This window comes from Protopterus annectens, chromosome 1.part1 (assembly GCF_019279795.1).
Source record: "Protopterus annectens isolate FY-2018-M chromosome 1.part1, PAN1.0, whole genome shotgun sequence".
Taxonomy (NCBI): domain Eukaryota; kingdom Metazoa; phylum Chordata; order Ceratodontiformes; family Protopteridae; genus Protopterus; species Protopterus annectens.
The window spans coordinates 332,346,466-332,364,919 of NC_056726.1; the positions used below are offsets into that span (position 1 = coordinate 332,346,466).

Here is an 18,454-nt window from a genome sequence, read left to right on the forward strand (position 1 = left end):
GAATGCTGAGTGACATTTCCTGATATTTACACCAAGCGTGGTGTGTAGTAGGTACTTCTGTAGCCCCGGCTGTCAGAGGCTTAGCTAGCATTATAGAAAAATGGCAGACCTAGGGATCTTATCCCTGAAATGAAAGTCGAATGCCAAATCAAAATTCCTGCAGGATTTCTGATACTGATGTGGGAATTGAGAAGCCCACAATTAAGCATATGGGCATTAAGATAATTGTCAGATCTGTTGGCGGACATGATAGAAGACAGATGGGTACGAATCAGTATGCTCCACTGAAGCACCCTGGGAGACAATTTGAGATTTTACCTGCCTGAGCTACTCTGCTGTGTTTGTCACTGGATGCGTATTACACGGCAGCACACTGAGTGTTAAATGGCTTTTTGGTGTATTGTATATTGGTGCCCCCTTGTGGTCATTTACTTGAATTAACACTAAGGCTGCTATTTTTCCTGCTCTATTTTAATGCAAATTCATGCTTGTCTGGTTACTCCTTAAAGAAAGCTTAAAGGTTACTAGTGTTGTTAAAATTAATTTTGTTTAGAGAGTTTTCTTTTGATAATTCTTTTACGTCAGTGTTTAACAGCCACTAGTATTGTTGACTTTTATAATTTCAACCATTTGTTTGTTTTATTAGGAATACGTTTTTGACATTCATTCTAGTTTTAAATTGTATTTGTTTCTCAGCTGTCTGATTTTTTTTCTCTAAAAAATTGTCATGAGTTAGTGTAAGTATGGGCATTTTTACTTGTATATGTGTGTGTGTGTGTGTGTGTGTGTGTGTGTGTGTGTGTGTGTGTGTGTGTGTGTGTATGGTGACATGCAAGCATACATGTAAATCTACTTTTTTAAGTTCAATAAGTAGCTGGTAAGGTTTCTATTTACATTGACTTTTCTTTATGGTACAGTGTCAGATAATGCCTTTCTCAGCACTGCATCTAAACTGTACCTTAGCTGGGGTGTACCTTTTTTAATGAAAGCACCATCTGTTTTGCATTTTGAACTAGCCCAGAAAAATCACGTAATGTCAGAGTAGCTCACCTTACTACATGGTTAGTCTGAAAGAGCAGATTGAAGTTCATACCATTTGCAAATTTAGTTGTTATGACTTTGGAAGGATGAGTAAAGTATCGCGCACACCTTACCTAAAGAAAACAAAGTTGCATGGCAGAAGGAAACTGATGCTATCATGTATATGGCAGCCCCACTCTACTTCACTTTAGAGCAGGTGAAAGGAAGGAGTGTTTATGTAGCTCTTTTCTCCTGTATTTAGAACTGCTACCAGTAAGCTGCAAAAAATTCCTCACTCTCCTTCTGTTTCAGTACACATGAAAACCTTCAGTTCCATAGCCTGTAGGTACTTTGGTTAGCTGAAATGCACACACAAATACTCACAAGAAAGAAAGGAAAAAAATCTCCTTCTTAATCAGAAAGCTCTTGTTTTCTGCCTTCAAGTGACATAATTCAGATGAATGGTGTGTTAAATGTAATACAGAAATTGACGGAAGGGCAGCTGAGAACATTAATACCATTTGCTTGAACAGCTTATGATGAGACTTACACTTCAAGACTATATTCTGAGAGCCCTGTGGTTGTCGTGGCAACTTGAAGATGCAAACTGTGTTCTTTTTGTAATATTTGGGAAAGTATGAATATCACATTGGAGAGTTCATATGTTTTAATTTGAATGGGGCAATTTTATTTGCTACATAAGCTCTTACGCTATCTCTCTGCCTCCATTTCTCAAGAACTGTAGTTGCTGGAACGGATATTCTTTCCTTTAAATTTACTTTCTTGCATATGTTGCCTAATGTAACTTGAATATTGCTGGGGAAAAAATTATCAAAATGTCATTGGCTGAGGCATAATAGAAAACCTATCAGCTGATAAGACTGTCACTTTTACTCCTACAGGTAGTTAACAAATGGAAGGTAATGCAATTGATTAGAAAAGGAAGGATTTTTAGTAGTGGTCTCCCACATTAGTTCCACACAGACCTGCAGAACAAAAACAACAAAATAGTTTTGCGATTTTTGTTTTTCACAGCAACAGTAACAAGAAAGTTGGTGACATGTGTACCTTGTAAGGTACTGATTGTAAAGACTTGTTTGAGTATTCCATGTTGTTTTATCTCGTAACAGCATCACTCCACTCGTGTGATGTACCTGTAGTTTGTATGTCATTCATAGCTGATGAGTAGTACAAGAGGAACATTAAATTCCATGTCTGGCTACTGTTTTCCATGTATTGCAGCTAATGGCCATTAAAAAGTACTGATTTTTTTTCATTCTGCGTTTTCCAGCATGTCTTCATGGCTGCCGTTGCACTACATGCCATGAGATACGATAATTTCCCATACTGCTTTTACCAAACCTTAGATGATTCCATGCTGGCATTATGGTCATTATAGACATCACCTTCAGGAATGCCCTTATTTGTCTTTTCTAATGTGTGGAGTAACACCCAGCATGTAGTTTACCTCTGTAGTTAATCCTGATATCTCGGTGTAGGTAATTATTCAGGCCTCTATTAAATATCCACTTTGCATTTGCCAGATCCTGTTCCAAATTTCTCCCATTCGTTGCTTAATTATCAAACATTTGTTATGTTTGTTTTGAGCGCTCCAGACTAAATGAAGTTACTCTGTCAGTAGGCTGACTGGTTAGCGCCAATTTGTTAATGTTAGTATGTTCATTATAAAACACTTGCTTGGTAAGTATGGACAGATTACTGCGAAGTATGTAGAATCTCTGCATTTGTAGTGTAGCGTATTCTCTGATGAGTTTTACAAAACTGTGACATTCACCTCGGGTTAAATTTGAGGTGTAGTGCATATTTTCTTGGCACACTGACGTATACATAGTAGGTATTTAGGACATAATACACATCTGATGTTCTAGTGAAGTCCAAAACTAGCTTACATCCAGCTTGGGATCTTGACGGAATAAATGAGAATCAGATCAGAGATTCTGAATCAGATCTTAGCAGAGCTTCTGGCTAGATGGTTGTGACACAGGCTGGGAATCTTTGATCAGATTCTTATCAAACTCCTGATTGCTTGAGTTGTGCTGGTGGGGGTGCTAGAGTTCCAGGAATCAGACTGTACCAGAATTACTGACTAGGTGGATGATATAGTCCCACTAAACTAGTGGCTTATTTTTGCAGGAAACTGGCAGTGATATTTATATTACTAGGGGAAACTTCGCCGGGGCATCAGGGAAACCCGCCTACTCTTTTGATAGGTACTGTGAGTTGCCACCAACTCCAGCAGATGGGACCTTGTTTAACATCCCATCCAAAGTTGGACACACTTAGGACTGCAGCTGCAGTACCCCTCCCTGCCTTCCTTCCTTATGGTGCACTGCAAAGAATCTAGTCACCAGGTGTGGGCATAGAACCCACAGCCTTCTGCACTAAAGATGAGTGTGTTACCTGTGGCACCACTGACACTGTGTTTTTCCTGTGGCACCACTGACACTGTTTTGTTTCCTCTCTTTGCATATTTCCACTTCTTCATCTCTGTGTTCTAATACTGGTACCTATATGCAGAATGATTTGCTGATATGCAAGAGGCAATTTGATTGGTACATTAAGCAAAACTCAACTATGCACATCTACAGCTGGTGTTTTTGCAGTAGTTGATAACTTTTCTATTTGTTAACCTAGCTAAGGCATTGGTGGTTCAGTTTTAAAGCTCCCAGCACTGCACATTTCAACATGCTTCACTACAGCATTTTTTTTTTATTTGTGAAACTGCATATTGTTAAATGATGTTTGCTTTTTAAACACTTATGTTTTCAAGTGCAGCTGCTTATTGCATGCTCAAATGCACCAGTCAGTGCTATTGCTTTTTACAAACTACAAAATAAATAATTAAATGAGCGAGACCATTTGGTACACTAAAAGGGATTATTTATGATGGTATGTCTCAGGACAAGAACTTTAACAAACAGCATTCCAACTAACTTGAGAAGCACATTTGCTCCTGTAGTTACTGGTGGCTTTCATTTGTCAGAGAAATTGAAATCATGAGTATTTTGCAACTTCATTAAAGAAGAGTTTTAAACACATTAAAGTAATGACACGGGGCCTCTTAACTCTGAGCACAGATTTCCGGTAGAAATCTGATCTTCTTAATGTTTCTTACTCAACTATTATAAAAACAGCTAGTCCGCTGTTAATAAATCACCTTGGACTGGATTCCTTTGTCATGTACATGGTCCAGATAAAGATATTATGGGGAGGGCTGTTCATGTGGTAATAAGTACAAATAGGAACCAAGCCTGTCAGTCAGTTTCCTTTGGCTCTTGCTATTTTTGTAATGGCAATCACCTTGTTCATTTATTTAGAGGCTGTTGCTGAGTTAACACACCTGACCTTGTCACACCTGTTACACAGAAGTGACATTTTCTCATTTTTTGGAGACCAGAAACCTGAGAAACTTGGGCTATTTTTTAAGTTATCAAACAGTGCTTTGCCTTTGCTTAATTCTGCCTTTGGAGAGAACTAATGTTGTTTTTAATATCAAAAACTATTGTTTATTCTGAAGAGAGATGAACATATGTTTATGTTCTTTTAAATATTCTTTGTGTTTTTTATTTATGTAAACTTGTATTACTGCATGTGGGGGTCTTCATACCAGTTACTAAGTATAAATAAAAGGGAAAAGAGAAAGGGAGGAAGAGGGTCAAACGTAGCCGTTCAGTCATAGACTTCCCTTTCACATTTTTGGTAAAGTGCTATTTTTTGTATAACTGTGCCTGCTGTTGAATCACAAAGGCACTAGGTACAGACACTATTACTCTGCAGGTCTGTGGCAACCTAATATTTCATATTTTCCTGTTTTGTGCTTTCAATTGCACATGTTACAGCTGTAACAGAAGGGCAGCATTATCCTGAATACTTACCCTTGTAACCTTTGCCTTTTTTATTTCTTTCAGGTGGGAGCCCATCGTGAAGATGGCGTCGGTCTTCGAGGCAGCCACTCACTTGTGCCAAATGCAGTGTCAGTACCACAGCTCCCAGTGCAATCAGCAACCTCCCCAGACTTGAGCCAGTCCCAGGATCCTTACAGAGGTGAGTGTCACCACCACGGCAGTCTTAGAACAGCTCCTTTAGCAAACTTTACATCATTACAAGTTCACTACTTAAACTGAGGAGGACATCAGAAAATGAGCAAGTGGTATTGCAGTGAGTTACCATTTCTGCCAATTAGTGTATCTGTAGTACAGTGTAAGTATAAATTTAAGGAGCTGTCATCTTTAAACTATACTGTAACTGGACATATCCATCTGGAGAGGTATTCCATCACCACCATGCTGTGAGTTTACATGTCCTTCTTGGTCTTTGAAGTGGTTTGCCATTGTGGTGTTTATGTAGTTTCTGTTTGTACATTGTGCAGAGGTTTGCAGGCTACAGTGTTGCAAGTGACTTGTATCAAGAGTCCCTGCCTTTGGGATACTACACATGGTAGTAGCTGGGAATACATAATAATTCCCTCTTGGTAGAATGCCTAATTAATGAATGCTAATGTGAAATACTATTACATTTTTAATTTCCTCCTGCAGCAATGGACAGAACATATGTGGTTGGCTAAAAGCAGTAATGGTCAGAACATATATGATTGGCTAAGAGTAGCACTGGGCATAAGATATGTGGTTGTAATAGAGTAGCAGTGGACAGAACATATGTGATTGACTAAGAACAGTAGTGGACAGAACATATGTGGCTGACTAAAGTATCATTGAACAGAACATACATGGTTAGCTAAGAGTGGAAGTGAACAGAACATATGTGATTGGCTAAGAGTAGCATTGGACAAAACATATATGGTTGGCTATGAGTAGCTGTGTCTTGGTGGATCTAATCACTGTCTGTAAAACATGTGTATACTTTGGACAGAGCTTCTTTGAAAGTAGCAAGTTTTTATTTGCCCTTCATAATGTGAGTCCTAGTCTGGAAAAGGGTTGCTTGCCCAATGTTGTTAATGCAACATTATCAAGAAGTGGGAAGGATACTGAGGGGGGTGGAGTTGGAAATAAGAACTATGAAAATGCTCCACATGACGTGTGGAAGGTAGTGTAATGAGAGCGAGGCAATAGGGCAACTGCCCCAAGCACAGAGGGTGGGTGAGTAGGCCATCTGATCCATCATCATGATTCCTGATCATTCACAATACCAGCTTTCTATTTTACTTATTTATTTATATATTGAAATTGGACTGCTGAGAAAGTCCAATTGGGTAGGTGCCCATTTTTAGCAGAGGCCCAGGGAGAAAACCTCCAAAGTATTAAAAAACATAATTTTACAATCTTCAAATATAATGCAAAAAACATCTAAAGTTTAATTAATTATATGAAATTAGACATAATGTGAAAGCATTGGTTAAGAAGAGATACAACTTATATGACAGTAAGACAATTTAATATTTAGACAAATTTTAGACAGGTTATAGAAAAATTAAAGGTACATCAGCATAATTTAATCAGGAATTGCAATATGAATTGAGATAAAAAACAAGGTTATGGCATATTTAGAACAAGAGGAATTTGATTGAAGTAAGGAAGTGAGTGAATAAGGAAGAGTAATGAGGTGTAAGGTATGAATAGGTACTTGTTCATATTTAGGGATATAGTTTATTTTGGGGTAGAGCAAGAACAGAGACAGATTTTGGCAAGGAAGTATTTCAGAACAGTTTTAAAGAACTGGAGGAATGGTATAGACCTGATGGATACAGATAAAGAGTTTAAGGGCTTAGCAACATGTTGTGAGTATAGAAAATGCCCAAATTTGATAGATCTGGTAGGCTTTTACAAACTGGTATTGCACTTGCAGTCAAAGCTGAGCACTGTAGCGCTCTGTGTGTGGTCTAAACTGTACCAAGGTGTTTGTTACAGTTTAAAACTAAACTGAAACATGGTGTTGTACTGCTACATGCAAGGTATAAACCGTAACAACTTCTTGGTACATGTTTAGCAGTCAGATGCAACAGTTTAAAAGAGAACAGACATTTCTTTTATTTTAACTGAAAGCTGAGGACTTTTTGCTCTCCGTGCAGGCTGCTTGCTACATAAAGAAAAAAAAGATGTTTTTCTTTTTCTTTTTTTTTATTACTGATATGAGATGAAGAAAGGTCTGTGGCAAGGTGCAGAAACGAGACCTGATTGGCTGTGACAAGAGGGAAGGGGGCATGCTGCAGTTTTGAAGATTTTTTTTCCTCTTATTCAGTTGAAGAGCAGAGGATGGAGAGTGCTAGTTCGCTTCAGAAGAGTATATGGATCTGCCATGAGGAAATGAAATACCATTCCTCCCAGTTGTATGGGATGAAACTCTAGGGAAAATTACTGAAAACAAGATGGAACCACCAAATCCCTAGCTAAAATCACAGAAAATATTTGTTTTCTTTGAAGAGATCAAGCCCCATCCCCCCGCAGCTCAGGCCCCTTATATGCATTGTCAATTCCCATGGGACTTGAATGTTAAACTTGTGTGTGTGTGTGTGTGTGTGTGTGTGTGTGTGTGTGTGTGTGTGTGTGTGTGTGTGTGTGTGTGTGTGTATACTCTGTATATTTTTGTCTCTAGATATGTTTGTATATCAAATACATGCTTAGAAAACACTCTATGTATATAGAGGGAGATAGATATAAGGCATATACAGATGCACATGTACTCTGCATATACATGTTATATATCTATAATGAGCCACTCCATTCTGAAAAGTATCTGTAGGACTATGGGACTTGGCAACAGGTTTGGGCAGCTCAGCCCATAATAACTTTCCTAACGTCCTGCTCCTCCCCTTTACCTACCCTTTTTCTTCAGACCTCCTTCACAATTTGAGCATGCACAGGAAATGCTTCTGGCCATTTGTATATTATTTTCAGTCAGGTGGAGTGTTTTTTATTTTTTATTTATTTATTTTGTAGAAGATTCTCCTCTTTATTCAGTTCAGAGTAAATCTTTTTGTGCTATCTAGTTGGATTCAGGTTCAGTTTACTTTTTTTGGGGGGGTATTCTTGATCACCTCCCTCCTACGCCATGGTTCCTGTACTGTGCCTTGTCACCCACTTCCTTGCATTTTTCTGTTTATTTTAAGCTGCCTGTGCTAAATTTAGCATTATTTAGTGTAGCAGTTCTTTGTGTGTATGTCTGTGTGTCATACCCCTCAACTGTATAGATTTTTGGAAAATGTCCAGATTTTTGCCTTGTATTTTTGGTCCATTTCTCATAAAATTGTGGGGGTTTTTTGGCAAATTAGTGGCAAATCATTAAAGACTGAAGTTAGAAAATAATGACAGACATTTGAGTTCAGACTTCATACCCTTCAGAAAATTCATGCTAATGCAAAACCTGTTATTATATCAACTTTCTAAGTTTGTAAGAGCAATATTTAAAAATTGTCCCTATTTTTGGGCCTTTGTCCCACTTTTATTTATGGCTTTGTCCAGATTTCTTGCTCTAAGAGGTTGAGAGGTATGCTGTCTGTGTGTGTGTGTGTGTGTGTGTGTGTGTGTGTGTGTGTGTGTGTGTGTGTGTGTGTGTGTGTGTCTATTCTGCGAGGATGGAACATTTATCAGGTTTCAAAAATGCAGTCACAAGATAATATTGTAGGACAACCATGTTTTGTGTGTGATCTGTCAGTGACCACAGCCCCATGGATGATTACTAAATATGTGGATTAGTCATAGCATGCTAGAGGTTGCAAGGATACAAAAGTTGTTCCTTACCAGGATGACTGGCTTCTACCAGCAGCAAATTATGACAGCCTAGTGTCAGTCTTTAGGCACTACACTGCAAAGTAACAGAAGGAGCCTTTGCAAACACTCACATTCATTGGTTGTTCCCTACACACGTTTGTGCAAAGTCACTGATTAAGTAAGGGTATATTCTCAGACATCAGCCCAGACGAGCCTTTACTTCTAGGGCTTATGTCAGCCACTACTTTTCTAGTACATGAGCATAGAAGATGTTACATGGATGCTAAAAACACAGCAGTGCCAATGCTCTCACCCTCTGTCATAACCAGAGAAAATCTAGAGACCATGCAAAATTCTCACTCATAGCTTCATGAATTTGTACTAGGCTGATGACCACAAGGGACTTTTCAAGCCTAGCCATGCATCCCAAATCTCTGACAAGTTCTGGTAATCTTGGTAGTGTAAGCAGGGGGTTGGAAAACATTTACAAACAGGAGTCTGGGAGATGAACCCTTTACAGGCTACTTGTATATATTACAGACATAGATACCAAACCAGGGATGAATTTTCTGTTCTCCAACCAGTTGGGTTAGGGAGGAACTTTACTTCACACAGATGGAGAGCCTGTTCCAGAGAAAGGGTAGTCGCTCGGATACATATCTGTCTCTCCAGCAGGTTCTGTTTGTATCACAGGCAATGTTTAAGCCTTTAGAATGGGTAATTCTGGTGCTATTTGTTTTGCAGCTATGCAAGGTGTCCATTACGGTGGGTCTGACAATGCCTCGTGTGCCAGGCATAGATCTTCCATCAACAGGCTGTAAGAGAGAGAGTACAGGGATAGGTTTTTGAGATGTTCTGCATGGGGCATGTTACTTTTGCCTTGTATTCTTTTAGTGAGAAAACTCTGCGGATGTTCCAGTTGTTAGATGTGCCTGATTAGGTACATACCAAAGGGGTCATTTTACTCAATGATAGATCTGATTAATGCTGAATACAGCAGAATAATGACCTCCTTGGACCTAGATGTCATACCTCTGTTTATAAGCTATGCAATATAGAATGAGTTCCTCACTACTGTAGACATATGATGGTCAAAGGATAGATTATTGCCAATATGTGCCCCCAAGCCATGATTACTGGGTCGACTCATGGGGTGTTTTGTAAATATGATAATTACCAGAGAATTTTATCGGGGTGGGGGGGTAGGCCAAAAGTCAGGTGGAATAAGTTAATCCTTCCTGCAAAACAATGTGGTTTGAGATTACCTGATTTGAAGAAATATTGTAGAGCTACACAGTTAAGGCTTCTATATGTAGCACAAGCAGAAAGCTGTAATTCAAAAGTGGAAAAGGATGATGATGGAACAGGAAGGAAGCTGAAGAAGTAAGGAGAGAGTGGGACTGTGGATGAAGATCCTTAAGGAGACTAACAACAGTCATATAAAAGATTATATTCACAAATTAGCAGAAAGTAGTCTATGAACTAAGCCAACACAGGAATGGAGAAAGGAGATTCTGCTGATAGGGATGACTGCAATTAGGGGTACAGAGAATAGGCAAGTGGGGACAGAAAGTAATTGGAGAAAACTGGTGAAGGAACCAAGGCATTGGGAGCAAATAATTAGAGAGGGAAAAGAAGCAGATTGGGAAGAGGCCAATAATACATTTGGACTGCAGGCTAGAGGCTGCCTTCCCTACCAAAGATTGATGTCAGAGTACAGGCAAAGAGAAAGAGATAAGTGAATTGTAAGTGGAAGATCAGCATTGGTAAAGGATTTAGTTGAATCTAGAACAGAAGCTGTTGTTAAGAAAAGGGATCATTAGTAGGGCGTATAAACTTTTACATGATGACTACAGGAATCAATCAGAGGATATTAGAAAACATTGGGAAGAGAGACTGGATAACCAATTCACAAAGGAAGAATGGGAGGATATATGTATGACTCCTAAATGTGCAACAAAGTGTAGAAGACGTAGAACTTTTACTTGGGAGTATTGCACAGGTATTTTTGTACCCCAAGCAGACTTGGGTAGATTGCAGATGCTGGAGGTGTGTTGGGGAAGAAAGAAGTAATTAGGAGCATATTTTTGGGAGTGTAATGAGTTGGCAAGCTTTAAAACCTCCCCTCAGACTACTCTGTCAGAAATGCTGGGTAAGTTGGTGTAACTAAGGAAATGATTTTTTTGAGCCGGGATACAGGATCTGAATTGTCTAGACATAGTAAGGCCTTGCTAGGTTTAATTCTGATGGCTGCCAAAAAAAAGTGATTACTAGAAAATGGAAATCAAAGTCTAAACCAACTATATTTGAAGTAGTGAATATGGTAACAGAGATAAAAGAACTGGAAGTGGGATCTTTAGAAAAGGACAGGAGCAAGTTACATAGAAGAAATGGAAATTGTGTGAACAATACATGCAGAATAATGTTTTGAGGGAGGAATGAGGTTTAAAGGAAGGCAGGAATTGAATGACCTGTGCAATGTTCTATTGACATTGATGGTACAGAATGTTATATGTGATGTATAATGGTTGTAACAGAGAATATGTCAGTATGTTCTTTTTTCATTTATATAAATGTATGAGTGCCTATGTCATAAGTAATAATTCAATAAATATGATTAAAAAATATGATTGTTACCAAGGGTGGATGACTTCCCGAAGGATACTGTTTTGTGTTTCTTGGCTTAATAGTATCATATGCATCACTCTCTTGGTGGTTATATATGTCCTCAGATTTGTTCTGGACAGTTCCTTCCAGCCTCCTATCCCCATAGTGAATGGCAGTCATCACTAGCATTCCAGGGGACATTCTCTGGGGTTGATTATCCCTTGGATCTTAGTTACAGTTGGAGGCCAGTCTGTACACCAGCAAGTTGGAGATGAGAGGGGTTGGGGGATGACCATCCCTGGTGCCTGCCATAGCTGGAGGCCAGTCTGTACATCAGTGTGTTGGAGATGAGAGGGGTCAGGGGATGATCATCCTTGGTGCCTTTCATATTTTGAGGCCAAACTGTACATCAACCTGTTGGAGATGGGGGAATAATACTGACCCTTCATGTCTTCCAAGACCATCTCCCTCATCATATCATTTGCTATTCACACAGACATCATATGACATGTAAACATTCAGTGTCTAACATGTTCATTTCCACTCTGTCAAGAGGTTATGATGATGAAGGAATAGACTGGGATGACCGACTGTTTTCTTTTAACAATCCATGCTCCAGGAAAGCCAGATCACTCATGAACAGACTCCGCCATCCCTTATTGATGCTACATGGGAGGCCCATGGGCTTGTTAGCCCTGAACTTGTCAGCTGCATAGAAGATTTTCCATTATTGAATAAGCCATGCTGTGATCTGTTTTACATCCCTGATAAGCTCCAAGTACCACAACTTCTTTTTGCATGACATTTATTTCTTTTAAGTTTTCTATCTGGGTAGCTGGGCTTGTCCAGACCTTTTTCAGACTTGACCTGTGCCACTGAAGACCAGAATAAAAAATGTACATAGACTGTACAGAAATTATCTTTTATTCAGCTCTATATTAAATCAGCAAATGCTTAAAAAACACTTAGAACAGCGATTGAAGCCACTGAAGACCAGAATAAAAAATGTACATAGACTGTACAGAAATTATCTTTTATTCAGCTCTATATTAAATCAGCGAACGCTTAAAAAGGCGAACGCTGATTTATCGACCCCATGTAAGCGGAATCTTACAATCCCGAACACTTAGAACAGCGATTTTTTTTTTCCAAGGGAAAAAAAAATCACTGTTCCACAAAAGAAAAATAAAACTTTAAAGCATTACATAAAGTGGGGGGCTGTGCCCCCCCCCCACACCCCCTACTTAAATATACCAACTCTGAGATCACACTACAGTGACAAAAACAGCAAAATAACGGAGGCGGGCAAGTGATTTCTTTCCCAGGGAAAGAAATCGCTTATATACCAATTCAGTATTTTGCCATTTTGTGCTTTCAATTTCGATCAAGACACATTCGAAATAATGCATCTTCGATCATATAATAGCAACCCTTTTATTCAATATATACAGTTAGAAAATCACACATGCAGAATATAGTAATTCAGTCTATACAAATCATAACAAACTGGCATTTAGATGGACTGCAGGTGAGTAGACTACACACATTATAGTGTAGCTTTACTGTATGAAGTATTGACATGCCTTGCTTGACAGAGTAGCACAGTTATAGTGAGGTTTGTTACTTGTTGTACTCACCATGTAGGGGGTAAAAGAGTATCAATAAAGCTGCACACTACGTGTAACTTGCCAGACAATACTGACCAAACATAAAACTAAACATCTGAATGAAAAGCCCATTTAGATAGTCAAGTTAAACCTGTCATTTAGAAGAGCACTTTAATACCCCCTTTGTATCCATTATCATTAAAACATATACAGTGTTTAGGTAAGTCCTTATGTGTTTTCTTATTCCACTGTCTGCCACGCCACTTTGCTGACCTCATCTGGATGGCACAGTGGTGCAGAGGTTAATGTTGCTTGCTGACAGCAAGAGGTTCCCTGGTTCAGTTCTCAGGTGGGGTGCCTTCTGTGTGGAGTCTGCATGTCCCCCCTGTGTTTGTGTGGGTTTCCTCCATGTGCTTTGTTTTCCTCCCGCATTCCAAAGACATGCAGTAGGTGGATTGGACACTTTAAATTAGCCAGAGGTGTGAATGTGTGGTGTGGAAGAACAGCTGAGGCAGGGCTATCCACCTGGCAGTATATATCTTAGCTCTAAATGATTGTCAGTGTTGAAGTGACACAGGTGCTGAAGACTGATGCTGTTGTACTTTATACTGGGAACCCATTGTAATGGGTAACAATAATATCTTTACTTATCAGTGAGGAAGGCAAAGCAGTAGGTTTTGTCAGTCGTCATTTGAAGGAATTGATTAAGCAGAACTGTAGAAGAATTTGCTGTACATTTTGGAATGAGAACATTCTTTGCAGGGCATTTTTTGCAGATGGAGAGAGGAGATGTAGTTTGTAGCAGAGTTTTAATTGAGTCGAGACTTTTTTGTTATTAGTGCTATGTGAAGTTTAAATGATAAGGATGAGTTCACGGTAAGACCCAGGTATCTTTGCTGTTCAACAGTGAGGATAAGATTCTTTTTGAGATTTTTTTATCATTAAATGAGAACATTTTACAAGTTTCCAGGGGGTTGAAAAAGCAAAATTCCTGACTTTCTTGAACTGATGGTGGGTTTGTTATAAGTCCAGTAAAATAGTTTATTGAAACTGTCAGTACTTTTATCTGTAGATTTGTTATGTTGTTGCCAGACTGCATTAGTAAGTGTCATTTGAGTACAGAATGAACTGTAGTGGAGGGACATCAAGAGTGAAGTCATTAGTAAACAAAGAGAAAAGATGGGTAGTAATATAAACCCTTTTGGAACCCTGCTTTTGAAGGTTCCTTTTGGGATAATATTGAATTTGTACAAACTTCGATAGTTCTTTCTTTGAATTTGAACTGATTTCGAAAGTTCTATCTTGTAGGTAGTTTTATTATCTGTATCATGCTACTTGTAGAGAAGTTTACACTCTCAGCTTATTTAGTAGCAGTAAATGAGTGATTGTCTTAAATGCCATAGTTGTACCAGTTTGTTGTGTCTTTCGGCTTATCCTGGTTAGGGGTCGCCACAGCAGAACTCCAGTCCGCTAATGTTTGGTAGTGGATTTTTACATGCCGAGTTACCAGCCCTGACGCACAACCTTCAACAAAGGCATGCCCATTCACACATGCCTCCACACAGAAGACGCTCTAACTGAGAATCGAACGTGACTACGTCTTGCTGTGAGGCGACAACACTACCGCAGCAAAAACTGTTATTAGTTGCGGCGTCAGGTGATTGCATCAAAGTTCACATTGTCAACAACCATTGGAGGTGTTTGCTTGTATCCTGTTCTCAGTGTAGTGACAAGTAAGTGCTATAGTCAACCTGCAGTTAGTCGATTATTGCTCCGCTGTGGTGTTTTCACTTTGCTCACTCTTGTACAACTTTGGAGTCACTACATGTAAAATATGGGGTGGGGGGGTGGAGCCCCCATGTAAAATATTGTAATGTGTGGTGTGGGTTCATGTGTGAGTGTATGTGGGTGTGGTATGGCAAAAAGAAAAAAAAATCTAATCTTTTTTTAATTGTGTCTGGTTCAGTGATGTATATAGTCAATGGGTCATGTTGTCAAGATGTGTAACGTCAATGTAGTCTGTGTTTAGAAGTTTTATCTGTGGCACTTCCGCACAGCTTTACATTTTGTCAATGAAATGAACTGTCACTGCAGCTAAGTTACACCATACTACATGAAGGAGTGAAACAGACCAGTAATAAGATGTGGCTGGTGGCAAACATGTAGAGTTTTGTGTGCATATATCTGCCTGTATGTATATCTATAGCTATGTTTATATATCTATGTATATCTATCTTGATATGCGGATGTACATATATAACACACACACACACTTGTATGCTTCATACATACAAGAAAAATAACACAAAATAATCTAATTTGTATACAGGTTGAAATGTGACCATGTGAAGGTTAGTAGTAGTTTGGTCACTCCAGTGGGACAGACAACTGTGTGATAGTGCTTTGACAAAGTAGAGACTTATCAGGATGCCATAAGTGTAAAGCACACTCCATGTGTGCAGTTGAGGAAGTGTGTGGATCAGTTCTGGTAGCAGGTTTTCATGCATCACTGGGAGCTCTGTTGCCAGCTGGGACTCTGCTCACAAAGCTGTGCTATTCTAGTTTGTGAGCTTTTTCCATCAAAACAGAATGCTTTCTTTACCAGGGTTATCACACACACATGTTTTTGTGTTACTTAACCATTGCCATTTGTAGGTTCCCTGTGTGAATAAGACTAGCACACAGTATATCTGCATCTGTCACACTGAAAATGGACTTCAGACACAAGGCGTGGCTGTCTTTGGAGAGTTTTGGTGAGGATCACACAGAATTAGTTCTGGTCACTCACTCAATAACTCACTTATCAACTCGTTCATTTATTTATTCTTTGATACACATTTTATCCATTTCAGAGTGATGCAGAGCTAGGGCCTATCACTGGGCACAGTAAAGAGATATATTGTATGACAATCCATTACACAATTTGCAGACATACAGACATACACGCACATGCACACTCACATACACAATTATGCAGTCACACAGACACACAGATAGACACAAACACAGACACACATACACTCGCATGCACAATCACGTGCATGTGCATACACACACACACACACACACACACACACACACACACACACACACACACACACACACACACACACACACACACACACACACACACACACACAGACAGTCAGTATATGCACATTTATGGGTAGTATGCAGTATCATCATTTCATGTACAGCTTGTCTGTGGAATGCAGGAAGAAACCAGAGTACTACTTGAGAAGCACACATGGGGGTTTGCATACAGACTCCACAGCAAAACCAGGAACTGAACTGTGGAATCAAATGCTGTTTGTCAGCAGTGCTAAGTCCTGTACCACTGTGCTGCCAGTGTTTTTCAAATGGAGAGGCCATTCTGCCCAGGGGGGCTTAACTCTTTGCCGGGGGGAAGACTGCAAAGTCTGAAAATGTTGCTTTCTTAAATCATTAACTACTTAGTATTATTAAATGTTACATAGAGAAGTAGTAAGTACTAATGGAATATGTATATAAGAATGCAGATTACTCTAAAAGAATAATGTACAAAGTTAAATCCTGGTTATGTTAGGAGGGTAAATCTGTGCATGTGTGTGCGCATGTGTGTGCATGTGTGTTTGGGTGCATGTGCACATGTGGATGTATGTAGGGGATCATTCTGCTTCTCTGTAGTCCATGAGTTTTTTTGGTATAGGTAAGAACATGTATGCCCAGATTCATAATCCTAGAGCACAGTTGCACAAAAACATTCTGCACATTGTTTTCAATATGCTGACATACATTGCTTCGATTCATAGATGGTAATGAACATTAGCATACAGAAACCTGCCAGTTTCTGTGAATGTGCACAAAAGCATGTAGTACCCAGTAAATCCACCAGTGCTCCAGAAGGGAGATTTCCGTTTAGCATGGCAGTACTACACACTGAAGCAGGGTTCAGTAATTTAAGCAGCTGCTCCTAATCTGTCATCACACCATCCTGCCTAGTAGAGATTTATAAACATCTGGCATTTATTAAGAATGACTGCTGACCTAGGGTCTTTACCATAACATGATAACAAGGGGATCTGGTGCTGTGGGAATTCCCACTGGCTAGAGTTCAGCAGTGTCATTGCTTTGGGGTGGGGAAAGGTATAGCTGTGGTAGCAGTTTTGCCTGCACCACATGGAGCTCTTTTGTCAGTAGAGTTCTTTGTGCCATGCAGAGGAGATTTTTTTAAACATTCAGTATTAAAGTGCTACTCAGTTATGTATGCTGAGCAACACATTAGCAAGTAAAGAGGATCAGAGTGGTCAGAGGATTCTGCTACTGTAGCTTATGAACTTGTGACCAGCCTGTATTCAGTATTGCTGAATTATGCATGATCTGGGGGGTGGAGGGGTATCACTTACATGTGTATAGAAGGAATGGTGTACTGTCGTTACACAATGTAGTAAGACTCACTACAGGGTTGAATCCCATTATGTAATTATCTGTATGAACTCCTGCTGAAGTTATTTCTCCATTCCACTGTGCAGAAACCCTACACTGCTGGGCATAGTCTTCATGAATCCTGTGCAGTCTCTGATAGCTTCTTCTCCTTTCAGCTTTTCCCATTAGGGGTCACCACAGTAGAACATCAGTCCTCAGAACGAGTGGTAGTTGAGTTTTAAGGTGTCAAGTTGCCGGCCCAGTGCCCATCCTTCCACAGAAGGCAGACACACTCACACCTAGGGTCAATATAGAGTGTCCAATTAGCCTGCAACATGTCTTGGGAAGGTGGGAGGAAACCGGAGCACCCAGAGGAAACTGGCATGAATACAGGGAGGACAGATATCTAGTGGATACTTAATGCCTCTTCTGTGGTTTGAGAGAGGTTCACTGTGACCTTGGTCTGAGAACCAGAGGTTTATTAGCACAAGGTGGGATAATATGTAATAAGCATGAATTTCGTCAGTTCTTAGAATGAAAGAATGTAACAGTTCAAGTAATATCACTGATTTTGAAACAGCATAAGCAAATAGGAATTGGTGAAGTTTTAACTGCAGCTCATGCAGAAGGATCTGGTTGTTTGCCTTAAGTTCTGCTTACAGCGAGGCTCGTGGATATATGCAGTTCAGGAAAACCTGCTGTGATTGAAGTTTGTAGCTGGATATGACTCCCAAACTGGAAATTTTGTTCTACAGACAGCATATCTCTACTAGCACAATTATTTTGGTCAGTATCCCAAGCACATGCCAAGTTTCACAGACAATTCTTCATTTCTGCATACCAAGTACTGAATCAGCTTTTTATGGGGTGAGCTGTAAGTGTGCCTTTATAATGCAAACCAAGTTTAAACAAACCAGCCTATAATTAGATTTGCAGCTAATTAGACAGTAGTGAGACCTCAAAAGCCATTTGACCTGTATGCTTGTGTTGATGCATAAATGCAGAATCCTCTAAAGAGCAAAGCAAATGCTCTGTACAGATTATAGAAAGCTCTTATACAGTAAACCGTTTTAATTGCCAAAGAACTAAAATGTTTTGAACTGGGAAATATGTTACTTGTTAGGAGAAGCC

At 39.5% G+C, this 18,454-nt stretch overlaps 1 protein-coding gene across 12 annotated transcripts in view; it reads left to right on the forward strand.

Annotated features, from left to right (window-relative positions):
- TCF4 (transcription factor 4) overlaps positions 1–18,454 on the forward strand; it is a 2,211,973-nt gene that overhangs the window by 2,092,903 nt on the left and 100,616 nt on the right. For all 12 annotated transcript variants that reach the window (XM_044074967.1, XM_044074939.1, XM_044074975.1 and 9 more), the window contains one exon: positions 4,950–5,085. In XM_044074967.1, coding sequence (XP_043930902.1) covers positions 4,950–5,085 — 136 coding nt within the window. The remainder of the gene's footprint in view (positions 1–4,949; positions 5,086–18,454) is intronic.